The sequence below is a fragment of the Lygodium microphyllum genome, chromosome 13 (assembly GCF_053477565.2).
Source record: "Lygodium microphyllum isolate KBCC chromosome 13, Lygodium_microphyllum_v1.1.10, whole genome shotgun sequence".
In the NCBI taxonomy this organism is placed as follows: Eukaryota; Viridiplantae; Streptophyta; class Polypodiopsida; order Schizaeales; family Lygodiaceae; genus Lygodium; species Lygodium microphyllum.
Window position 1 is genome coordinate 5,268,613 of NC_141147.1, and position 26,507 is coordinate 5,295,119.

Genomic DNA, 26,507 nt, shown 5'->3' on the forward strand with positions numbered 1-26,507 from the left:
TACAATCAACAAGATGGCATGATCATGAAATGCTTGTATAATGTGCATGTGTGGGCTGAAAGATTGAAATGCACATTTCTTTGCATAGGAAAGTCACATGAAGATTCTGATACCATTTTTGCGATGTACACGGAAAAAGCTTTCATATGACACCCATATTGGGGGGGTCCCTAAAATTTAGGAGATCGGGCCATATAGGTGGAAGTGTGAACTATCTTTTCTCTAACCCACCGCGTGGGTCCACCATAACCTGTGACCACTCATCAGTGGCCAGCTCCAATGCACTTTTCTTTATATCTAATTAGTGCAAAAGAAATAAATTTAATAAATCATTATATAGACAAATTAATGAAAAAGGATACAAATTCTGTTTCTATAGAGTTGTGACAGCTGTAAACGCCCCGAACAATGTAATATGCTTAACAATTATGATATTCGCTTGTTTTCGAGATTTAATATAAAAGAGAATGAACACTTAAAGCTGAAAATGAAAATTACTCACAAAATTACAGCCATGAAAATGTAAAAGTAATGGAGACAAGATTGAGGGTTGAAGATGGGCAACCTCCCCCGAAGGAATGTATTTCTGCTCAACCCAAGTCCCTTAGGGAAGAGCTCAGTTACAATCAACCTGAGAGTGAGGAGAAGTAATTCTCACTCTCACAAGATCATGCAAAGATGTACAAACACACATGCATTATCTATTATGCAATGATAAGAACTGATTTCTTTACAGTATGAGAGAAGAAAAAGGGAAAATCAGCCTTTCTCCATCGTTGAATAGTAGTATATGGATAGGGCTTGCTTCTTGTTGCTAAAATGGAAGAAAGAGCTTGAGAAGGAGGTGCTGTAATGAATTTACAGGCTTGCTGTCTTGTAAAACAGCAGTGATAGAAGAGGGAATATGGAGGAATTTGATAATGGAGAAGTGGGGAATGATGATGGGGATGGATGGGGCCAGTTTTTGGCTATCTGGGGGTGCTGTACATGAGTTTACAGCAAAGAAAAATGATGCTGAATGAAGAAAAACGAGCTCTTATTTATAGGAGAGGGAAGAGCTAGTACAAAAGGGGAAAGTGGAGTAGCACAAGACAAGTGTCCAGCCACATGTCATGAGATGTGACAAGTGGTGGGACACTTGGAAACTTGTGCGACAAGTGTCTTGACAGTTGTCTCTTCTCTATGGCCTTCCTTTTTGGGCTGAATATTGTCAAGAATAGAAACAACCAAATTTAGTAAGCACAGTCAGAGTACAGAACTTACTATTTTTAGAATGACATCCCTATTTTTTAGGACTAGCATTTTTAGGCTAATTCGAGGCTCCTAAAATTTAGGGATCTCCTAAAATTTAGGGACCCCCCAATATGGGTGTCATATGAAAGCTTTTTCCGTGTACATCGCAAAAACGGTATCAGAATCTTCATGTGACTTTCCTATGCAAAGAAATGTGCATTTCAAGCTTTCAGCTCACACATGCACATTATACAAGCATTTCATGATCATGCCATCTTGTTGATTGTAATTGTCTGTTTTGGTGGATCTAGCCCACACTTCAAGGCATCAATATTTTCTGTGTGCGAGTTTAACCCTGATATGCGTGAGTTCTGGTCACAGGCGCCCAATCGGGCCATATAGGTGGAAGTGTGAACTATCTTTTCTCTAACCCACCTCGTGGGTCCACCATAACCTGTGACCACTCATCAGTGGCCAGCTCCAATGCACTTTTATATCTAATTAGTGCAAAGGAAATAAATTTAATAAATCATTATATAGACAAATTAATGAAAAAGGATACAAATTCTGTTTCTATAGAGTTGTGACAGGATTTCACATGTAACTGGTGGCTTGGTCTCTAATTGTGTCAGACATTGCTTGAAGAGTGCAGCAAATGACATTTTTTAATTCTGAAAATTTCTGCAATCTTGGGATTTTCATTGCTGGTTGGTACTCTTGTGCATTATGGTCACTTGTGTCATATTTGGACTTGCCTTTGGTGATTGGTTAGCAAAATTGGGGCTGCAAATTATGTTTGGAAACCATGACAGCAGTAATCTTTTGCACATTAAGAAGCTTGAGGGTGCCCATAATTTTGCCATCTGGCAAAAACAATGCTACAATGTCTTGGTGCAAAGAAAACATGTAAAGCCCATCAAAACAAAGGGAATCAAACCGGCAAACATGGAACAAGACGAGTGGGATGACTTGGATGAACTTGCTTGCTCTACCATTGAGCTCTCAGTGTCAGACAACTTGCTCTTCAACATTGAGAAGCTGAATTCAGCATATGCAATGTAGCAAAGGCTTGAAGAATTGTATGCTCAGAAAAGTGCAGCTAGCAAGGTTTATTGGTTGAAAAAATTAATGGACTTTCTCATGAAAGGGAATAAAGTCATGTTTGTACACTTGAATGAGTTTAACTCAATTTTTAGTCAGTTGATTGCTTTGGATTTTCATATTGATGAAGATTGCAAAGCTACCTTCTTGCTATGCACCCTACTTGAAAGTTGGGATACTTTTAGGACAGCTTTGAGTAATTTGAATGCTCAGTTGTCATACTCTGATGTGGAGAGTTCTTTGTTGATGGAAGAACTCAATAGGCCAAACAACTCAGCAAACAAGTCTTCAAATGCATTACACACTAGAGGCAAAGTTCAGCATAAGAGTAGTTCTGAAAACTGAGCATGCAGTAAGTCTCGTGGCAAGAATGTGGAGTGCCATCATTGTGGCAAAAATGGGCACTACAAACGGGATTGCTTTCAGCTGAAGAAAGAGAAGGGCAAAAACAAAAATAATGAAACCAACAAGGTTGAAAAAAAGGACAGTCAGCATGCCAAAAAGAGCAATGTGAAAATTAAAGAGGTTAATGTAGTCACTCATGATAATGATAGTGATGGTGACGTACTTTTAGCTTCTTCTTTGGATACACATGCATTGATTGCGGATTCTGAGGATTACATTCACACTTGGATACTTGATTCAGGTGCATCCTTTCATGTCACACCACATCATGTGTGGTTCTCTGACCACAATGGTACAATATGTGGTGTTGTCCACTTGGGGGATAACTATGCATGTAAATTGCAGGTATTGGCAGTGTGAAATTGGAATTTCAGCATGGCTCCATGTTTGTTTTGCATTATGTGAGACATGTACCTCAGCTCAAAAAGAGCTGATCAGCATAGGGCAACTAGATGATCAGCATGGCTCCATGTTTGTTTTGCATAATGTGAGACATGTACCTCAGCTCAAAAAGAGCTTGATCAGCATAGGGCAACTAGATGATGAAGGCTATCACACCACCTGTGGGGATAGCAAATGGAAAATATGTAAGGGCTCCCGTATTGTTGCCAAGGGGTCCAAAAGTGATACTCTGTATCCTTTACATGTATCTAGTGTGTGTGACTATGTTGTTGCCATAACTGAGCAGCCAAGTGTTTCTTTGTGGCATAGCCGGTTGGGACACGAGTCAATCTGGAATGAAAGTTCTCTCTCGTTTGGGTTATTTACTGTATTTGAGGTATGCTGATTTTGAACAATGTGATCATTGCATCTAACTGAGCAGCCAAGTGTTTCTTTGTGGCATAGCCGGTTGGGACACACGAGTCAATCTGGAATGAAAGTGCTCTCTCGTTTGGGTTATTTACTGTATTTGAGGTATGCTGATTTTGAACAATGTGATCATTGCATCTATGGTAAACATGCTCAAACGCCACACAAAAAATCTATTTCGCTAAAGTCTTCACCCTTAGAGTTAGTACATTCAGATGTATGTCACATGGCAGGGTTATCGTTAGGGGGGAATAAGTATTTTATTACCTTTGTTGATGATGCCACACGTAAAGTTTGGGTTTATCCAATCTGTCGCAAAGATGAGGCATTGGATAAATTTAAAACATTCCTGGCACTGTTGAAAATCAGACCAGCAAGACAGTAAAATGCCTTCGCTTTGACAATGGTGGGGAATATGTGTCCAAAGTCTTTCAAGACTTTTGTGACAGCAAAGGGATTAAGAGAGAGCTTACTGCTCCTCATAATCCGCCCCAAAATGGTGTTGCAGAGCATATGAATCGGACCTTTCAAGACAAGGTCCGTACAATGCTGTCACATGCTGCTTTACCCCATGGTTTTTGGGCAGAGGCTGTTATGACATTCGTACACTTGATTAATCGGTCATCAAATAGGTCTTTGGGGAGGGGAGTTCCCCAAGAAGCGTGGTCGGGCAAGCCACCTTCGTATGCACACCTGAAAGTGTTTGGCTGTGAGGCATTTGTGCACATATGTAATGAAGAATGCAACAAACTTGAGCCAAAGTCCTGTAAATGTATTTTCCTAGGATATGGTGATGAAGATGAAATGGGGTATAGATTATGGGATCTCGAGAAAAGAAAAGTAGTGCGTAGCAATGATGTTATCTTCTAGGAAGATCGCATGCACAAACAGCCCGAAAGAATAGAAGAAGTCAAAAGGGTTGTATTCCGGGAGGAAGACTAATAGGACAGCAAAGAATGCCCGTTAGACAGTAGCAAATATCTGCTGAAAATGTCCCTGAAAATGCAGGGAATGATGCTCAGCAAGGTCTTCCCCATGATGTCCCACTAATTTAGCAAGAACATGTGCACGTGGAACAACCTAAACCAGTTATACAACAAGCTGTACCTGCAAAACAGCAAGCTGTTAATGCTGATTTACAGGTTGAACAACCAGCAAATATTGACTACTGGGTTTGTAGGTCGACTAGAGTGCGAAAATAGCCAAGTAGATTTGTTCCTGGAGTAAACTATGTGGCTGATTATGTCATGTTAACAGATTGTGGTGAACCATCATGCTTCGAGGAAGCAATGGACAGACAAGATAGTAAGAAATGGCAAAGAGCAATGCTATCAGAGATGGAATCTCTCATGAAGAATGACACTTGGGATTTGGTACTTTTGCCAAAAGGACAAAAAGTGCTACCCTGCAAATGGGTTTACAAAATGAAAGTCACTTCTGGTTCTTTGCCCAAGTACAAGGCACGTTTGGTTGCTAAAGGGTACAAGGAAGAACATGGAATTGATTTTGATGAAATCTTTTCTCCTGTAGTCAAAATGACTACTTTGCGAACCATCTTGGGCTTGGTTGCATCTGAGGACATGGAACTCATACAGATGGATGTAAAAACCGCCTTCTTACATGGTGATTTGCATGAGGAAATCTATATGCAGCAGCCTGACGGTTTTGTTGCAAAGGGAAAAGAGCACATGGTATGTAAACTCAATAAAAGTCTCTATGGACTGAAGCAGGCACCACGCGAATGGTATCACAAATTTAACACATTCATGCAATGTCAGGGATTTCATCGTTTTCAAGTTGATCACTGCTTATATACCAAGAAGGCAGCATGTTGGGATGTAAAGGTCCTTTATTCACCTTCGTGTATTTTACACGTGTATTGTTATGTTGTACATGTGAATGCACCCTTACGGGCCCTAAGTATAAATACATTTTATTCTTTGTGTACCAACACATTGTTGGTAGACCCAAATCTGTTCGTCACTCTTACACTCAGTCTCACTCACCTGTTCACTTCCTCTGCTGCAAATCTTCACGCTTCCGCTACCCGCGCGCTCCAACAACTGGTATCAGAGCTGAGGTTAAGGTGCTCGCGCTCCTCGAAGTCCGCGTGAGACATCACCAGCTCTTCGCTCGCGAGAAATCAGTAAGTCGTCACTCATACAGGTCAGGTCGTCACTGTTTCCAAGCACATGTATGTGCTGACGGTCAGGTGACAGTGTTGCAGGTCACGTTTTGTGCAAGCGATAGCCTGATAGACAGGCGACATGTCAATTTTTGACCAGGCAAGCAGTCACGAACAAGTCACGAGCAGCTAGGCGCAGGCTGCACAGGTCAACGCAGGTCACGAAACTGCAGCGACAGGCTGCGTGGCATCAGGCGCAGGCTGCATAGGTCACGCGATGCAGTTTCGTCACGTTTTTTGAGCAGGCGACAACTCACGCAAGGCTGCGTGGCATCTGACGGGCAGCGCAGGTCAACGGCTGCAGATTCGACACATTTTTCTTCCAGAAAATTTTAAAATTTTTCTAAGGTTTACTGCAAGCAACCCCTTTGCCACTGACGGGAGTTCACGTGCGCAAGCACAGTTCTCAGATTTGGTCAAATTTGAACCTGGAAATTTGGGGCTTTTCCCAGATTTGATGCTGTTTATGCTTGACAGTGACATCTGTGTCAGAAATTGCAGACATTGTGTGCATTGACCTCAATTAATTTGGGGATTTTTCAAAATTTGTTGGAATTTTGCTCATCCGAGTAAAATTTATTGGCATTGGACCAAGAAAAATTGGGGCTTTTCATGTATTGATGTAATTTTGCTCAGCTGAGTCAGTTTGGCTGACATTTGCGCACATTTGGACCTGGAAATTTGGAATTTTGTGCAGAATTTGATAAATTTCTGCATTATTTGCCTGTGCAGTGGCTGGTTTATGTCAAAACAGCAGAGGATGATTGCTGGTTACGCAAGAACAGCAGTGTATTTGCTGATTTAGCTTGTGCTCTTGTAGTTCAGTGCTTTTACACTTGTACTTGTGAAAAATGGCTGCAACTTCTTCGAGTTCTGACATTAAAAGTTTGATGGAAATCAAGCGATTTGATGGTCAGGGCTTTGATCTTTGGAAAGATCGTATGTAGGATTGTGAGGATGCTTTGCAAATGGATAAACCTGCACAAATGTCTGAGGCGGATTGGGCCAAAGTCGATAAAAGGGCTGTGGCTTATATAAAGATGGGTGTCACTGATGACATTTTGACAGACATTAAGGGTTTAGACACTGGTCATGCAATATGGGAGAAGTTGAAGACTACCTATGAGATCACCACACTTGTTAATCAGGTGCATTTAATGCGTAAGTTGGTGAATATGCGACTGGATGAGTCCAAGCCTGCAGCTGAGCACTTGAGTGCATTTACTAGCATTTTAAATCAGCTCAAGGATGCAAGTTTGGATTTTGATGATAAGTTGAGGGCGATCTTTTTGATCATGACATTGCCTGACTCTTGGGAGACTTTGGTTGTTTCTCTCAGCAATAACCCCAATCTCACATATGATGGTGTGAGGGGTTCGATCTTAAATGAAGAAATTAGACGTAAGTCTAGCGGAGAAGGCAGCAACTCAGCTTATAATGTTAGAGGCAGGGCTGAAAAGAAAAATGCAAATGCTGGACATAGAAGCAGGAGCAAGAGCAAAGGAAAAGAAAAGAGTGATGTTACATGCTATCAGTGTGGTCGGAAGGGCCACAAGAAGCTTGATTGCAGGTATTACAAGAAGGAACAAGAGAGAAAGAAGAATGTAGGAGACAAACAGAAGAAAGAGGAAAAGACAGATGCATCTGAGGCAGGTAAAGGCCAATGTGGCCTCTAGTGTTGTCATAGAGGAGCTCTCAGATGCAGAGGTTGATGTATTATGTGCAGTGGATTATGATGCCCTTGTATGTCACATGCAGGATATGCAGATCACCAAGGCTGATGTGATTGATGCACTTTTGTCAGTTGATGATTGTGTCACTCAGACTTGGATTGTAGACTCTGGTGCCTCTTTCCATGTGACTCCATGCTTGGAGTGTTTTGCTACTTTTGATGCAGGCTGTTATGGCAAGGTTTACCTTGGAAATAATCATGCTTGCAGCATTGATGGGATTTGCACCATACACTTGTCCTTGGATAATGGGCAAGAACTTGTGTTGAAAGATGTCAGATATATGCCTGACATCAAGAAGAGTTTACTATCTGTTGGACAGCTTGACTTGCATGGTTACACCACACTGTTTGGTGGTGGTTTGTGGAAATTAAAAAGGGGTTCCATGCTGATTGCTAAAGGAACCAAGAAGGGCACTCTGTATTGTCTGCACTGTAAAGCTTTTAATGGCAAGTTTCTTGCAGTTGCTGAAATTGACTGTCATTTGGAGTTATGCCATAAGAGATTAGGCCATATGAGCCAGAAAGGTCTTGATGTTCTTACCTCTTTGAAGAGGGTTGATGGAAAATGCTCTAAACTTGATTTTTGTAATGACTGTCAGTTTGGAAAGCAAATGAAAAATTCCTTTTACTCTGGTGTCTCCCGTAAGTCAAATGTATTGGACTTAGTGCATTCTGATGTATATAGCATGCCTTTGAAATTGTTGGGTGGTGCTGCATACTTTGCCTCTTTTATTGATGATTGTTCCAGGAAGATTTGGATTTATTTGTTGAAAAAGAAAAGTGAAGTGTTTGCTGTTTTTAAAACTTTTCATGCATTCGTGACCACTCAGACAAGTAGAAAGTTGAAATGCTTGAGAACTGATAATGGGGGTGAGTTCACGTCTAATGAATTTAAGTCCTTTTGTGACTTGCATGGGATCAAGAGGGAGCTTACAGCCTCTTACAGTCCTTTTTCAAATGGTATGGCTGAAAGATACAATAGGACTCTATGTGAGAGAGTGCGGTGCATGCTGTCCACTGGTAATCTCCCTCATGAATTTTGGGGAGAGGCACTTAAAACCGCGGTTCACATTTGGAACCGCTCTCCAAACAGGTCCCTAAATAATGGCATTCCTGAGGAGGTTTGGTCTGGCAAACCGGCCTCATATGACCATTTACGAATATTTGGCTGTGATGCCTTTGTGCATGTTAGAAATGAGTTGAGGAATAAACTTGACCCGAAATCCACCAAAGGCATTTTCATGGGCTATGGTGATGAGGGTGAATTTGGCTATAGAGTGTGGCTACCTCAGTCCAAGAAAATTGTTCGCAGCTGTAATGTTGTGTTTAATGAGGCAAAGTTGCTGAAAAGTACTTTAGCCTCTGATGAAGACATGAAAAAGGTCAAATTTCAGAATTCGCAGCCACCTATTACTTCAAGTGATGAGCCTCATGGTGCTGTATCACAAGCTGAAACTGATGATCAGCCGGTTAACTTGAGCCAGATGATGATGGACAGCAAATAGAAGCAAAGGGAGGTCATGGACAGCAAGATAGACTTGCTGATTATGAAAATGCAGATGTTCTCACTAAAAGTCTAGGCAAGGCTCAGCATGAGCATTGCATACGACTAGTGGGAGTTGGTTAAAGGTTCACTTCGGACCTTTAAGTGGGAGGTTGTTGGGATGTAAAGGTCCTTTATTCACTTCCGTGTATTTTACACGTATATTGTTATGTTGTATATGTGAATGCACCCTTACGGGCCCTAAGTATAAATACATTTTATTCTTTGTGTACCAACACATTGTTGGTACACCCAAATCTGTTCGTCACTCTTACTCTCACTCTCACTCACTTGTTCACTTCCTCTGCTTTCACGCTTCTGCTACCCGCGCGCTCCAACACAGTAGATAGCAACCTTATTCTCTTGGTATTGTATGTGGATGACATGCTAATTGCAGGCAAGGATGTTCATGCCTTGGACTCCTTGAAGCAGAGTCTATACAATAGCTTTGATATGAAAGATCTCGGTGAGGCAAATCACATTCTTGGCATGCGTATACTCAGAGACAGATCAAAGGGTTTTCTTTATCTGTCACAGCAGGAGTATATTACCAAAGTTTTGCAATGTTTCAATATGGAGGGGAGAAAAGCTATCAGTGTACCGTTGCCTCCATATGTGAAACTTAGTGCAAATGACAACCCTACATCAGATGATGGGAAGGCTGAAATGGCCAAGATACCCTATGCTTCAGCTGTTGGTAGCTTGATGTATGCTATGGTTGCTACACGTCTTAATATTGCATTTGCGGTGGGAGTGGTTAGCAGATACATGTCATATATTGGCAAAAAGCATTGGGAAGCAGTGAAGGGTATCATGAGATACCTTAAGGGCACAAAGGAGTTGTGTATTTGCTTTGGTAAGTAGTAGTCATCTGTTGTTGGTTTCACGGATGTAGACTATGTTGGCCATCCTGACTGTAGGAAATCTACTTCAAGATATGTGTTTATGTTTACAGGAGGAGCAATCTCTTGGATATCTAGGTTGCAAAAGTGTGTTGCACTGTCTACTACAAAGGCAGAATATGTGGCTGTCATAGAGGCCTGCAAAGAGGCTTTATGGCTCTCACGATTGGTGAGAGAGCTTCGGATTATAGAGATTTCTATCCTCCATTGTGATAGTCAGAGTGCTATCATGTTAGCACGGAATCCTGTCTTTCATGCAAAGACAAAGCACATACAGGTGAAGTATCACTTCATTAGGGATATACTTGACAGTAAAGGCATTGAGCTTGTCAAGGTACATATAAATGATAATCCTGTAGACCTTCTCACAAAAGGTCTCCCAACCGAGCGGTTTGCTCATTGTTGTTGGATGATAGGGGTTGGATAGTATATGTGTCTTTCAGCTTTGTACATACATAGACTTAGCTGATTCTTTCCTCTACCTTCAGGCACGTTGCCTTTAGGTGGGAGGTTGTTGGAAATAAAGGGTCACCGTGTCTTTTTTTATGTTCGAGTGTGAACGCATCCTTACACTTTGTACTTTATATATATTCAAAACCTAAAATGTGGTACATAAGTCATTGTACCGAACATCGAGTATTGTGCTCACTCTCTCACTCTCTACTGGTCTCAACTCTTCTCATTTGCACTCTGAGCTCAGCTCAGCTCACGACAGGCTCCTTGTCCACAAAAGCTCCTCGCAATCTTGGGAAATCCCCTCTAAAACACTAGGGATCAGGTTATCCACAGCCGCATCACCGAGATTGTTCCTTTCTAAATGGGATGGGGGATATGAGAGAACCATTGGAGGAGAGGTTGGGGGTTGGTAAGGTACTTGTGGAATAGATGGTGCACAAGTGGGAATGGGTGTAGCAATAGACAATTGCCGCGAAGGACCCTGGATAAGAGAAGGAAAACGGAGCTTGTAAAGCCTGCCCTGTTCTCTTGCCAACCTGTTGCCATAACAACCCTTCTTGTAGTACCTGCAATCAGGCTTGTGGCCCTTCCGACCACACTGATTGCAAGTAAGATCACTCTTTTCCTTTTCTTTGGTTTCTCTGTCCGGCATTTGCATTTTTCTTTTGAGCCATGCCTCTAACATTATAAGCTAAGTTGCTGTCCTCTGCACTAGACTTACGTCTAATTTCTTCATTCAAGATTGAACCCCTCACATCATCATATGAGAGATTGGGTTATTACTGAGAGAAACCACCCAGCTCCTCCAAGGATCAAGTAGTATCATGATCAGAAAGATCGTCCTCAACTTACCATCAAAATCCAAATTGGCATTCTTGAGCTGATTTAAAACGCCAGTAAATGCACTCAAGTGCTCAGCTGCAGGCTTGGACTCATCGCATTTTCACCAACTTGCTCATTAAATGCACCTAATTAACAGGTGTGGTGATCTCATAGGTAGTTTTCAACTTCTCCCATATTGCATAACCAGTATCTAAGCCCTCAATGTTTGTCAAAATGTCATTAGTGACACCCATTTTTATGTAAGCCACAACCTTTTTGTTGACTCTAGCCCAATCTGCATTAGACATTTGTGCGGGTTTATCTTCGTGCAAAGCATCCTCACAATCCTTTAAGAACAATATGCCCTGCATACGATCTTTTCATAGGTCAAAGCCTTGACCATCAAACCGTTTGATTTCCATCAAACTCTCAATGTCAGAATTGGAAGAAGTTGTAGACATTTTTATCACGAAGACAAGAGTAAATGCACTGAACTGCAAGAGCACAAGCTGAACCAACAAATACAATGCTGTTCTTGCCCACAACCAAAAGTAAATCTCAGCTGTTTTACATAGATCAGCCACCACACGGGCAAATACTATAGTAATTCACCAAAATCTGCACAAAATCCCAAAATTCTAGGTCCAATAGTACATAAATGTCAGCGAATTTGACCCAATTGAGCAAAATTTCACCGATACATGAAAAACCCCAAATTTTCTAGGTCCAATGCCAAGAAATTTTATTCGAATGAGCGAAATTTTGACAAATTTGGCAAAATCCCTAATTTAGTTGAGGTCAGCACGCACAATGTTTGCAATTTCTAACACGAATTTCATTGCTCAGCACAAACGGGATCAAATCTGGGAAAAGCCCCAAATTTTCGGGTCAGATTTGCATAGATCTGGAACATGTGCTTCGACACGTGAACCCCCGTCAAGACAAGGGGATAATTGAGAAATCAAAGAAATTTTTGATTTCTTAAAAAAAAAAGACCTCGAGGGAGGGGGGAGCGTCTCTTGAGCTGCTACGTGGTGTGACTGACGCAATTGATGCCTGTCATGCCTAGTCCCCTTCTTCACGGCACGAACTCTTCATGTCCACTGGTCGGCAGTTCATCGCCACGATGGTCCTTGCTGCATGTGTCACCTGCCTGCTCCTCGCTGGACATGAACTCTAGCCGACTGCTTGCAGCGAATGCTGGTTGCTTGCTTGGTCGCATCCCATTGTAGTCGTCTTGCTCCTTGCTGCCCATGTGCCCTTGCTAGGACCTGATGCTAGTCACCCCTGTCGCCAGCGCTCAGCGCTTTCTCGCTTGTCACTTGCCGCAGGCTGCTTGCGTGTCACCTGAGTTGAGAGCTCGTGACTATCTTTAGCATGACCTGTTTGTGAGCTACCTGCAATGTATTTGCCGTTAGTCTCAGGAAACGTGCAGAACCTTGAGCTCTGATACCAGTTATTGAGCGTGTACAACAGTTGGAGAGAGAGAGAGAGAGAGAGAGAGAGAGAGAGAGAGAGAGAGAGTACCTTACGATTTGGGTGTACCAACAATGTGTTGGTACACATAATAAAATATTAAAATGTATTTATACTTAGGGCACGTATCACGCCAATAAGGATTTCTTGTGGACTTGATCGTATAGCCTCACGTAATGCAAGAATTGACACTCAAAACTCGTAGGTCGGCAGTCTAGGCTGTGAGATGATGTGTTAGATGAAATTGAAGTATTTTTTGGGCAACTTATTCAAGAAGAATGTAACCTGATCGTCATTTGACTTCGGAGAGCTAGTGGTGGCGAACTTGGCGAGTAACCATCTATATTCAGCCAACTTGACTTTCAAATCATTCCCTTCCTTAATCGAGAACTCTTGAAGCTCAAAGTCAACATTTATGTGCTGAATATGATCTTTGGCTGCGTAGCGGTCAAGGACTCCAACGCTCTGACGTGAGCGGAAAGTGCTGTAACTGAGAGTGAAACTTAGAGAGCAATGCCTACATCAGCTTAACATTGGCTATGACATTGTGGGCTCTCCATTGATGGATGTAGTTAGGGTGAGCTAGTTCAGGGTTCGAACATAGGCTTTAGAACAACGACGAGGTCCCAAAGACCGTGAGACTCAAGCACTTGTTACATGAAATTTGACCAAGTGGTAAACTTCGACCCATTAAAACGAGTCTTATTCGTGAAGGCATTTTTGGCTGTTGCAATAGGAGTGGTAGTGCTACGTGATGGATAATGGGGGAAAGTGTAACATGGGTAGGATGGGGAAGAGTACACTTGGGAATGGGCCCTAGAGTGTCCACTAGGCATATGGTGAGTATGGAGGTGGGATCCATAGGTAGGGATGGGCTAACTAGGCATGGGCATGGTAGCCGCATGAGTAACCCAAGGAGATGGGATGGAAACACATGGAACAGAAGATGGAAATCCTTGCGTAGGTGTAACCCAAGGAGAGTGTGAAGGTGCACCATAAGCTGAGGACGACCCTGTATCTGAGTGGTCATGTGAGATGTGAATCTGGGGGTAGTGAGGGGGATGCCTATCACAGTCGTTCCAAGTGCTATGGGTGTGCTCATTTGCGGAAAAGTGAGAGGCATTGTGTTAAAGGGTGACATTCCCCCTAACGAAGTACCAAGGTGCATAGAGATAGAGAATGGAATAGAGAGTGAAAAAGTGCTAGGAGCGGAGATGGAAGATCCAACCCCTAGTGTGTGTGATGCAGATGTGGAGTGTAATCCAAGGTTTTGGAAAGATGATGAGAGGTGATCAAGGTGTGATGAGAGGGTGGGATGGGAGGGAATTGAGAAGTGTGTTATATGCTCAAATGAAACAGAAGCTGTAGATGTGCCTGAATTACGTCTGCTTCGAGAGTCCCCTCTATTGAAGTTCACATACGCAAAGCCATTCGGATCCTGTATCTCAAAAGAAGAAAGAGGTGAGGTTTTTGATTCATGCAACTCAAAAGGATTGTACAAACCTGACATTGGACCTGGCTGAGATAATGAAGATGGATCGCTAGACGTTCCGAATGCCGTATATCCTCCATGATCGGAGAGATGGCTAGCCTCACCAACCTGTCCGAATGTGGTAGTAAGATTGGTAGGAGGGGTGCAAACATTACCGTATTTGTTGCGATAGTACTCCTCAAAGTCCTCAGTCATGTGGGTAAAATCTCGAATAGGAGTAGAAAAAGAAGATGACGGTGAAGGTGGAGTGTCGTCCCCCTCACTGAGTCTATAATGCCGTCTCAAGGCCTCCAATGATGAAGAAGCTTGATAGGACATCATAGGATTTGGAGAAGAAGGTGTCTGTGACATTGTGATTTGGTTACTAGTCGTTTGTGTGCCTCGTGCACAACCAAGCTCTCCACAATATTTGCAAGGTACTTTTTACAAGAGCATGAGTTTTGATACCATGTGAAGAAAATTGCTAGGGTCAGAGTGTGTACGACCACGATAGAAACCCAAAGAGACAGACATAGACATAGAAAGCAAAACTGAAACCCTAAATGCAAAACTCAAAACTCAAAACTTAAATACAAACAGACGAAGGGAGAGAAGAACGCAACTTTGAAGTGAATGTATACTGTAAATGAATGTAAGAGTGTACAGATACTCAAGGGTAGAGCAAAGTGTCGGAGAGTGATGTCCATCAAAGATGGATCCCAAGTCAATGACCACCAATTGGAGTGTAGGATGGAGAGGATACAGCAAATGCATGTGTCAGGAGGAGCTGGAGCACTGACAAACGCAAGTTGGATAGGTGTGGAAGAGGGCTGATAGCTGTCGCCTGATGAGGAGGAGCTGTTGCCTGATGGAGGAAGTTGTTGCTTGGAGAGAAGACACCAAACGCAAGCTGTAGATGAGTCGCCAATTGCTGCCACGTGATGAAGAGGTCCAAATGTAGTAGCAAAAGGTCGCCTGATGAGGGAGATGGGTTGCTAGTTGTCGCCTACACATTGGAGGTGCAAACGTAGCAGAGGGAAAGTGTGGCATCAGTCGTTGGGACTGGACAGCCACGTGTGTGTGGACTGACGGATGAAATTTGCACTCAAGGGTGAGAAACGTGTAGAGACGGGGATGAGGCTGAATAGGGACAGCCTGTCTATTTATAGATGTTGAAGGGTGTTCCAAAGAATTAAGGTTTTTGGGGGACCTCTGAAACTCTCGGTCCGCTCCCCTTTTTAGGGTTTTTCATTAATTAAGTGTGTTTTGAGGTTGTTTAAGAATGCTAATCAGCTGAAAAGCATGTTTTAGCTCAACACCTGGGATATGCACATGAAATCTTGATTGGAGGAGAAAATCCACTGAAAGGCAATAAACTAGCTGCTCTAGAATGAGCTACCTCCTCCGTCAAAACAAGTGAGAGATAGATCAGAGCTCCTAAAGTACTCGTATGACTCATACTGAGGCTCATAGGTAGGAGATGACAAGGCATGGCAAACATGACTGCTAACATCGAGAATATATTTGGTGAAGTTTCAGAACATCACCAATGGATGCAAAGTGGATGGAAGAGGATGACTTGGCAGACCATCCTCAGTTTTTGCAACTTTACCTAGAGGCCTTTCAGTTAGAGCGGGCTTTGGATTGGGCTCAGTTAGGTTCAATAGAGCAAGGGTTTAGAGCACCCTTTGATGCTCAAGGGGGAGGTAGCACTTCCACTCCATAGGTTATGGAAAGCTCTCGTATGTAGTGGATCTCGGATGTATTGGGCATGCATCCAAGGTATTGCGTTGACAGTATTTTTGCCATGAGGTCACTACTCGGTGTACTAATCACTGTGAGATGTATGCAAATAAGTATGAGTTTCACTCGGGCACTGAAACTCTACATTTGCATCAGTTTGACATGAGTTTTTGGATCAGTTTAGGGATCAATTTCTGATCAGTTTTAGCTCAGTTTTTGATTAGTACCTATAACCTTGGGTGCTGATGGTGTGAATAGGTATTGCATGACTAGCATCCAAGTTATGCATGGTGAAGTTGATGATTCTAATCTTGTTTGAGTGGACACTTGTTTGGGTTAGGATGCTACAATTAACGTCTCACTTTTTGATCTAGGATATATTGATTGCTCAAAGGTTTTTGATCATTGTTTGGCACATTGGTTTTCAATTTGACTAAAGGTATTAGCCGAAAGAGTCTTGTCTTTTTCTTACTACCATGGAGAACCTTTCCCATTGTATGCTAACTGTTCTGTATTTTAATGGCAACTTGTCTGTAATTTATATCAGTAGCTCTTACTATATCGAACTGGCTCCTTGTTTATTGAAAAACAGTTTAGAAGTATTGCTTTATGGTACTAAGTAATGCTGTACATGCTATGCTACCACAACATACTAAATATGTTCCTCATGTGTCTATGAGACTAGAACTTTGTTCTCTGTCAACAGTGAATGCAGTATTACAGGTGCATCTTTTAGCCATTATAGCAGCAACTGGAAGTGCATCTTCATCAAATTTTGTGACAATTGAAGGGCTTGGAGGTTTAAGGTTTTGTGAGTGCTAGTGGATATAGATGTCATGTTGCTGTTTGAAGGCATGATGTATGCTTGATCTTACCTTTGCATTCGAAAGTGTGATCTTTCCTTGTTTTTCTCAGGTTTAAAATGGCTGGTAAAGGCCCTAGAAATCATTTAAAAGAAGGTCATCATCCAAAGGACGACATACCATCAAGAGATGGTCCCGGACGTGCAAGATCCCCGGATCCTCCATCTGTTCCAAGTTCTACAAGACCATCATCAAGTAAATTTGATCGTGATCTTCCATTGCCCCTCTTGGGTCCTCATGGGGTTCCAGCTCCACCAATGATGGTAGAGCAGAAGCTAGCTGGCCAACATGCAGAAATACAGCATCTGGCAGCTGAGAACCAGCGCCTTGCAGTAACTCATGTTGCATTAAGACAAGAACTTGCTGCTGCACAGCGCGAAATCTCCCGTTTGCGTCAAACTAGGACATCGTCTGATGCAGAGAAGGAGCAAAGGCTTACAATCACACAAGTTGCTCTCAGACAGGAACTTGCAGATGCAAAACAGGAGGTCAGTAGGTTACAGGAAGTTTTAACTGGCATGCGGGCAGAAAAAGACCAGCATATCAGAGCAGCCATAGAGAGGGCTTCACGCCTGGAAGCTGAATTGAAAGCAATGGAGCCTTTTAAAGCTGATTTGGAGAAATTGCGATACGAGAGAGACGAGCTTATCGCTCGCATGGAACACATGGCTGGAGAGTTAAAAAAACTTCCTTTCAAAGACCAGGAGATTGCTTCACTGAAGGTGGACATAGATGAGTTGCGCCAAAGGTTTCAGCAGACTAGGTAATGCTATGTTCTCCATTGTTGAAGTTTGGATTACCTTCTTTTTGATGTAAAGCTTATGTAATGAATTGCTGACCCTGACAGGATGGACTTTGAGCTTCAAAAGAAAATGAACTTTGAACATATGGAGCAAAAACAGATGATGGAGAAGAATATTTTTGCCATGGCCAGGGAGGTAGAGAAATTACGTGCAGATCTAACAAATGCAGAGAGAAAGGCTCATGCTGTGGCACTAGGTATAATGATTGATGCACTGCAAGCAGATGATGTTTCCTTTCAGTAACCTCTATCCTAAAGACCTGTAGTGGGCATTTTTTGCAGCAGCAAGTAGTGGTGCTACTCCCCCTGTGTTGCATAATTCTGTATCATCTGCTGGTGCATATGAAAACAGTTATGGCAACCAGCAGGTAATGGTTTCACTCTTTGACTGCACTTATTTATCCGCAACTGAAATATTTGATTGTCTGCAAAAGCCAAGGTCTAAGGGAACAGCTGACCACTGGATGGAAATAATTTGTTGCTGGAAAACAGTGAATGAATCAATGGAGATTATTCAGTTGCCTCAAGTTGCTAACAGTTTGATTAGTTGAAAAAAGGGAAGTGATGTGTGCAAGAGTCCAATGTTTAGGCAAGATGAATGTCGGCATACTTCTCCCTAACTGCTCTCATCTGGAAGCACTGTGTGTTTAGGCAAGATGAATCTCGGCATACTTCTCCCTAACTACTCTCATCTGGAAGCGCTGTGTTATCCATAATATACTATCATTTGTTTTGAATTATACATCGGCTTATGCTTGAGCTGGTTAAAAGCATGATTTTGAATGGTAGAGCAAATTGATTGTGTATTTGTACTCTGTAACACTGATTCTTACAGGAGGTGTTCAAGGCCAAATCAAGTCATGAAGCTTCAAAACATGCTGCCCTGGAAAACTTTCAGCCCGGGATGCAAACTCCAGACGATCGACTGGCTAAGCCAACTTCTAATGCAGATGCCAATACTGAATGGAGCAAACACGCTGCACCCAATGGGAAAGCTTATTATTACAATGCTGCCACTGGGGCAACACAGTGGGATAAGCCAGCTGCAACTTCTGGTGTTGATACTCGTGGAATGCATCAGAAACAGCTGCAACATGCACAAGGGCAACCTCCACAAGATGAACCGCAGCAGCAACCACCACCTAGTCAGCAACAACCACCTTCTCAGCACCCCATTTCTCCAGTTCCAGTGCACCAGTCTGCACAGCTTCAGGGACAGCAGGGCAACTATGGTAAAGACTTTATGTGTACACATATTCTCTTGCAAGTACAGCAGTCCCAAATTGTTAAAGTGACTATATTTCAGGTGTAATCTCTTTCAACACATGTACATGTGATGTTTCAAGTTACTTGGTCTGTTGGATTGTCAGTTTTCTCTAACTAGGTTACAAATCACTCTGTTTCAGGTGTGCACAAACCAACTTATGCTGGTGCATATTCCTTTCTTTCACAAGGCATTTACAGTATATGTCTTTGTCAAAAATGTATTGTAATATTATTAGTAACATTTTATGTGCATAATTTGAGAGTTGGTACTTCTCAAATTGTGTGTGCCAATAAATCTTGTGATCATAATTCCAAATTTAACAATGTGAGCTGTTGCCTTGCCCAGTCTGCTTCTGCAAATTTTGTCTTATATTCTACAAACATGTTGATGTGTCTACTTTCTTTGTCAGTTTGTAAATCTGTTGTGCTTGCTTTCTAAACTTTTACGATATCTAATGGATATGCTTTCTTTTATCATCATACAATTTCTCAACTTCTATGGTTTCTTTGATAGTGTAATGCATTCAAAGAAAGTATTGGCTGGTGCAGCAAAAACTCTATGGAGAATTATCAGATTTGCTGTGTAATGATGCTTGCCATATTGGAGTCTTATGATTTGGCGGAGCTTGTGGTTGAGGCTATAGATTGTCCTACAGCTTGTGATGCCTCCAAGCTTTTTGCAGATGAGAAAGCCGAGTTGATGAAGGTATAGGCATATTGGGACAAATTGAATGCCTACATCCATTCTCTCCTCTTTCTCTCTTGCACTCTTGCCGTCATTGCTCATATCGAGCACTTGACCGTGGCTTGGGAGATATGGTTGGAGGTTCAGACAAGGACTTTGAGTTCTAACAAGTCTTCTTCTATGCGGGAACATGTCAATAAGCTTTGGCAATCGCAAATGTAGGTCCAGAACATAGGGAAGGCGATTACCTTGAAAGACATGGCGATAATATTTCTTTCTCAATTACTGTCCTAATTCAGTGCATTCTACTCTGACTTGATTGCTTTAGGGGGAATGGAGACCTTAAGTGGGAGGATTTGGTTCCTATGGTCTTGGACTAAGTGAAACAACTGAAAGGTTAGAACATTTCCACATTGGAGTCTTTGATTGGTCAATCTTTTCAATAGAAGGGGAAGAAGAACCATAAGAAGAAGAACCATAAGAAGAAGAAGGATGAGAAGGCCAAACAAGACAAAGCCAAGGAGTCTATGTGGCAAGACATGTCATTGGAAGAAAGATTGCTCTGACGAGGACAAGAAGGACACCAAGCAAGAGAAGACTACAAAGGACTCAGGAAGGTGGTTGCTCCTTCATCAGCTCCCTTTCTCCATTTGGAGGTGATAGAGGATGTTTCTTCAATGGTCACTGATGCAACGATGATGTCCCCATTGTCTCGTGAGTGGATTGTGGATAGTGGTGCTTCCCACCACATGACTCCTTTTGATGGGATTGCCCATATGCATTCGATGCATGGGTAAATCCTTATAGGTGACAGTTCTTTGGTCCCCATCAAAGGCAAAGGTGATATGTAGTTGATTTCGGACGGGCATGGTGGTGCCCACACATCAAACATGCTCAATTTGTTGGATTTAGGGTATCGTCTTCTTTCAGTGAGCAAGTTTTGTGCTCTTGGTTCAACAATTGAGTTTGATAAGGACCCTTTTGAGTTCTTGATCGTGTGTCTCCATAGGTTCTTCGTGCAAGACATGAGGAGAATGGAGTCTACAAGATGCGGTCTTCTTCTATCTTTTCCTCTCTTCTTCTTTCTTCATAGACTCAGACTGAGCTTTAGCATGCTCGGTTTGGCCATCTCAACTACGAGTACCTTCGGAAGGCAACTCGTGGTTAGTTGCTATGTGGGTTGCCAAAGATTGGGGTGAGCCACCCGTCATGTGTATCTTGCATTTGTGGCAAATAACATAGAGATGCTATTTTCAGCAAGGCTTTACAATGGGCTAAGGAGCCTTTAAAGCTTGTTTGACAGACTCATGTGGACCCATAAGGATGAAGTCTCTTAAGGGGAGTTTGTATTTTATGCTAATTGTTGATGATTTTAGTAGGGTAATATGGGTATATTTCTTGGTCTTGAAGTGTGAAGCATTCTCATATGGGTGTATTTATGCTAATTATTGATGATTTTAGCAGGATGACGTGGGCATATTTCTTGGCCTTGAAGTCCGAAGCATTCTCACATTTTAAGGGTTGGTTGATCTTCAAAGAGAATAGGTCTAGCAGGAAACTCAAGACCCTACGTTCTAGCAAGGGAGGGGAGTTTGTCTCCCAAGAGCTAACTCGTTTTTTTGTAGATCTTGGCATTCACTTGGAGTTTGCCAATACGAATTCCTCTTAGGAGAATGGTATAGTTGAGTGGAAGAATTGCAGTGTGATCGAGATGGCGCGGACTATGATAGAGCATTGGCAGACACCTTAGTGTCTTTGGGCCGAAGCAGTGGCCACTATTGTCCACATCCTTAATCGATCCCCTACCTCGATCGTGGTTGGTATGACCCCTTTTAAGACTTATTTTGGACAAAAGCCGGATGTCTCTTATTTTAGGGTGTTTGGGTGTGGTGCGTGTCTTCACATCTGGAAGAAGAAGAGGGACAAGTTTAAGCTAGCTTTCAAGAAACATGTGTTTGTGGGATATAGCTCGCGGTCCAAGGGATACATGCTTTATGATCCTGCTTCTCGAGAGATGTACATGAGTTGAGTTTTTTTGTTCGTGGAGTTTCCAGTTGGAGAAAGAGGTGTTGAGCATCTTGTTCTTGGAGATCTAGGTGATAGTTGTGCAGCTGCGCTAATTCCTTTGGAGACTTTGCCTATTGAGGGTCCACCCTCAATGGAGAAGAATGTTGCTTCTCCGCCACATTCACTTGTTGAGTTGGTCTTGGTGGATCTTCCAGAGACTTTGATAGATGAAGAGCGGCGGGGCGAGTATTGACCTCCTTGTTGGGCTTGCAATGCACTGTGTGACTTAGGGATTGAGAGAGTTGCTAAGGATTGGCAGTCGCAGGATGGCATGCGATGTTCTCAAAGGAACCAAACACATTCCACCGAGCTTGTTCGTACTAACTATTGTTTGATGACTCGTGCCATGCAAGATAGGGAGCCTTGAAGGAGGCTTTGTAGTCACAACATTGGAAGAAGGCTATGGAGGAGGAGTTGGATGCTATTGAGTGGAATGGCACTTGGGATCTTGTGCTTTGGCCCGTTCATAAGAAGGTGATCTATGTTAAATGGATCTCTAAGACCAAATATCACAGTGATGGCACTCTTGATAAGCAAAAGTCATTGGCTCGTTGGAAAAGGCTTCACACAGTGGTCAAGGGTGGTTTTCCATGATACCTTTGTACCTACAGCTCGGATGGCTACCATTAGGGCTATTCTTGCCCTAGCCAACCATAGGAGATAGCCGGTTTATTAGCTTGATGTGAAGTCTGCCTTCCTAAATGGTGATTTGAAGGAGGAGCTCTACGTTGAGTAGCCTCTTGGCTGTTTCTCACGAGATGGACAGGTGTACATGTTGAAGAAGTCCCTCAAAATACACACTTTACTACGTTCCAATGAAGTATTGAAGGGCAGTGCATGAATATGTTGAATTGGGAGAGAACAAACTAAAGCTCTAGCCTTGTGTGACATAGACAAATCAATCCTTCACAACTTGTTGATATAAAGTAGTGTCAAAGGATCCACTGCCATCATTAGAAGTGAATTTGGAACCAAGCTTAAAGGGAGTAGATATGGGCTTGCAATCCTTGAATTGAAAGGAGTGAAGAAGTTGTCAAATGTACTTGGATTGTGTCATGATGTTACCCCACTCAATGGTGGCAAATTGGATATCCAAGTAATAATGAGTAAGACCAAGATCTATCATGGCGAAGGTCTGTTGTAAATCGGCCTTAAAAATGTTAAGAGTTTGACAACATTGGTCCTAGTGACAAGCATGTTATCAATGTAAAGTACATGAATAGTAAAATCAAATCCCTAATGTCGTGTGTAAAGAGTAACCTTTGTAGGGCTGTTTTGATCTGATGGTGAGTGATGATGGCTCGAATTTACAAGAAGTAAGGATGTCGAGCACAACTACCACGTGTTGGGTGTTGTGCTCTATGTAGTGTGGTTGCCTAGTCTACTATGATCCTTTTGACTCGAGGATGGAGTATGACTGCCTTGTAGAAGGAAGAAAGATGCGGGGTCCTTTATTCGGATTCTAATCCAAAATGAGCTGTTTTTCTCTTTATAATTTATTCAATTCTCAAAGGAGTTACGTTCCAAGGGGGTTTTTAACCACTTCTTCATGGCCTTTCCATCAAGCCCACAAGCCATGCTCAAGTCTCTAGCCCTTGATTACATGTACTGTGTGTCTCTAAACCACACTAGCTCTTGATCAACCCCTAAGCATGCATATACACCTTTGAATCATGCCCTTGGTCATGTGCATGGTAGCTTAAAGTTTATGCCGTCTAATTTTCTTTTTCTTTTTTGTTTTATGTATCTTCATGGCACCGATACCCCCTTGTGTGGACAATCTGTATCCAAATCATACACATACAATATTGTTAGTAGTCGTGTGTCTTGCACAATCATTTCCTACCTGTGAGTCTTAGTCTGAGTTAGATGGGGACATTAGGAGCTTTGACACTTAGTTTGCCATGTGTTTTGATGGAGGAGGCAACTCTATTTAGAGCAGGCATTTCTTTTTAGGTCAGTTTTAGGTGTGTTCACACTGGCTGAGTTATTTTCCAGTCCATTGCATTTCGTTTTCAGTAATTGGAGGCTGCGTTCACACTAGCAAATGGTGCAATCAGCATTTTAGGTGGCGAGTGGCATTTCTTGATTATTTATCACTGATTATCAGGTCAGCTAGCATTTTTAGGCCCAGTTTGAGCAGGTCGATTAGTTTCTAGTATTTTTGGCTATTTATAGCCTGCCTCTAGTAGCTGGTCATCATTTTGCCTTCCAAATTTCAACACAGTTCAACATTTAAGGACTTTCCTCCGTTTTTCAATGTTGCCTTCCGTTATCGGTTTGTGTTGAGCTAAATTACCATTAGCTTTTATTAAACAATGCCGAAACTCAAGCTAATTATTGAATTTTAACCATTCTTTTAAGCTAGGAGCGGTTCAACAGAGTTTTAGTGTCCCACATGTAATCCTTAACTTGGGAGGCTTCAAACTTTCTATAAATAGATAACTTGCCATCCCATTCAATCAATCTCGTTTTTGTAGATTTCATTTGATCTAGCTTTGCTATCCACACCCCCTTCATGAAGGACATCTCAGCTAAAGTTGCACGACATTGTCTTCATCCATTTGGCTCTTGTTTCCAGCCTTCTCTTTGTAGTTCTCACCCCAAGGAGCTGTCACCAGCTGTTGCCTACTCTCTAGAGCTGGCCTTTTAGCTTGGCGGTGTGCATCATCTATCCAAAAGGCTCTGTTTTGCTCCAGAAGTCTGCCTTTGACACTTCATGCTGCATTTAACACTTCCTAGTGCTCTCCTGTCTGTCGCCCAACTATTGGAGGCTATGTTTCGTAGTTTTCTCTCTCCTCATTACTTAGTCTGCCGCAGACCCGGTATCTACTGCTGCAAGACATCTTCGTAGGCGGATCCCTCGGAGAATGACACACTCTCAAGCTCATTACCTTTGCCTCGGTCCATGAGACACGAGAGTTCGTGGTATAATAGTTATTCATTGCATAGTGTGTTAGTTGCATCAACATTGTTTTATTTAAATTCATTCATTTTAGACTTTTCACTGTGGTTATTATCTTTGAGTTACTCCAACTCTAACGATGCTCTGTTCACTTTGTGCTTTTTCATATGATTGAATTGTGTTTTTGTATTAGGGTATTTCTTTACATGGTATTAGAGCTAGGATCTCTTCGAAGAAACCTTGGTCTTTGATCTAAAAGACATTCGCAAGAAGCATGAACAAGAAGAGGCCAAGATGACTTCGAACATGATATCACCACTTCATTCTCTTGAGCCAAATTGATTGAGAAATGAGTCGAAAAGGGTTGCAGAGTCTACTCCACCAACTTTGGACATGGTAGACAATGGACTACCATGGAGTCTAAAGACCCTACGAGATTTAAAGAGCCGAATACAACCTCATCCTCATCTATTGAGCTCAACAACAAATTGAAGGTAAATTTGAGTTTTTTCCTTTAGATTCAGTGTATTGGTCTAATGATTTTGCATGAACGAGGGAAGCTCCACTAAGAACTGGCTATTGTGACATGAAATCTGGTATGGGTACAAACTCTTCACGTCTTTATCACTTTCATTTCCATCTCTATCTCTTTCATCTATTCCATTGACATCTCCATCTTCATTCACTCCTATGTCACGTACGTAAAACAACACTTCTCCATTTTTTGAGTGTACTTCCTCTTTTTAGCAAGATGTAGGTGATCCTCATAAAAAAGGGACTATGCAAACATGCTTTTGGTTCATAAGTCTTGAAGAAAATAGATTTTTGTTTTTGAACACAAAGAAAGATTTTGAGTACAAAAGATTAACTCAGCCACCTATAAGTTCTCTCTCTTCTTTTCTTTTAGCTATCCCTCCTCAAGGTTATTTTGAAGCAGGTGAACCATCTTCAATGCATTTAATTGACAAAAAGAATCAAAATCATTCGAATATGGAGGAGTTTGAATAAATAGATAAAAAAATGCAAGTAATGCATTAGGTTAGCTAGCATTTAATGTTGGTTGGCCAACATAAAATGCCTAAATATCACTAAAATACTTAGCTTAGCCCAAACTCATACATGAGTTGATAATACTACTAACAATTATGTAGCACATTTTGAGCTGAATAGTTGGCAAGAGGCTCTCCAACATTCCCAACAGTGAGAGGCCCAGGAGAAGGAGCTAGAGAGTATTGACCAAAATGCAACTTTGGCTTTAGTAAGTCATTCAAGTCACAAGAAAGTCATTAGGACGATGTGGATCTTTAGGACCAAGCTAAAGGCTAATAAGACCTTAGATAAGTACAAGGCTTACCTTTTTGTGCAAGGGGTTTTGACAAAAGTAAGGCATTGACTATGAACAAGCCCTTGCTCCTATTGCGTGGTTGATATCATTGTGTTTGTTGGTTGCGCTAGCTACTTACCATAGTTGGCCGATCTATCAAATGGATGATAAGAGTGTGTTTTTGATCGGTCATTTGGAGGAGGAAGTCTACATGGAGTAGCTATTTGGATTTTCTTCTGTTGATTACAAAGGAAATGTTTTTTGCTTGCAGAAAGCTCTTTATGGGATGGAGCAAACACCCCATCTTGGTTCTAGAAGATGGACGATTCCTTCAAAGTCATGGATATCATTCTACTTCTTACGACCGGAACTTACCTGTAGATGTAGTAGAGAAATTGCTTTGGTTGTTTCATACTAGGCCAAATTTAGTATACTCAATTAGTTTGCCCAGTTAGTAATTCATTGCACCTATGATGTCCCATTGGATTGCATGTCTTTATATTTTGAGATATTTGAGGTGTATCTGTTTTTATGGACTAACTTTTGATTCTAGTTTTATTTGCATGGATATACCGATTCTGATTGGGTAGGAGATCTTAATACCTGACATTCCTTGACAGCTATATCTTTACCTTGGGCAGAGTTTCCATCTCTTGGCCCAACCTAAGTAGGAGATGGTGACTGCTTCCATGGTCGAGCTAAGTATAGGGCTCTCT

At 42.0% G+C, this 26,507-nt stretch overlaps 1 protein-coding gene across 10 annotated transcripts in view; it reads left to right on the forward strand.

The window, feature by feature from the left end:
• LOC148026301 (uncharacterized) overlaps positions 1-26,507 on the forward strand; it is a 65,022-nt gene that overhangs the window by 13,569 nt on the left and 24,946 nt on the right. For 2 of the 10 annotated variants that reach the window (XM_087690715.1, XM_087690716.1), the window contains exons 2-6: positions 16,603-16,690; positions 16,795-17,505; positions 17,590-17,741; positions 17,827-17,912; positions 18,380-18,776. In XM_087690715.1, the coding sequence (XP_087546841.1) occupies positions 16,802-17,505; positions 17,590-17,741; positions 17,827-17,912; positions 18,380-18,776 (1,339 nt within the window). In that variant the 5' untranslated portion in view covers positions 16,603-16,690; positions 16,795-16,801. Of the gene's footprint in view, positions 1-16,564; positions 16,691-16,794; positions 17,506-17,589; positions 17,742-17,826; positions 17,913-18,379; positions 18,777-18,950; positions 18,975-26,507 lie in introns of all 10 variants that reach the window. The other 8 variants (XM_087690709.1, XM_087690712.1, XM_087690707.1 and 5 more) reach the window with 8 other exon arrangements.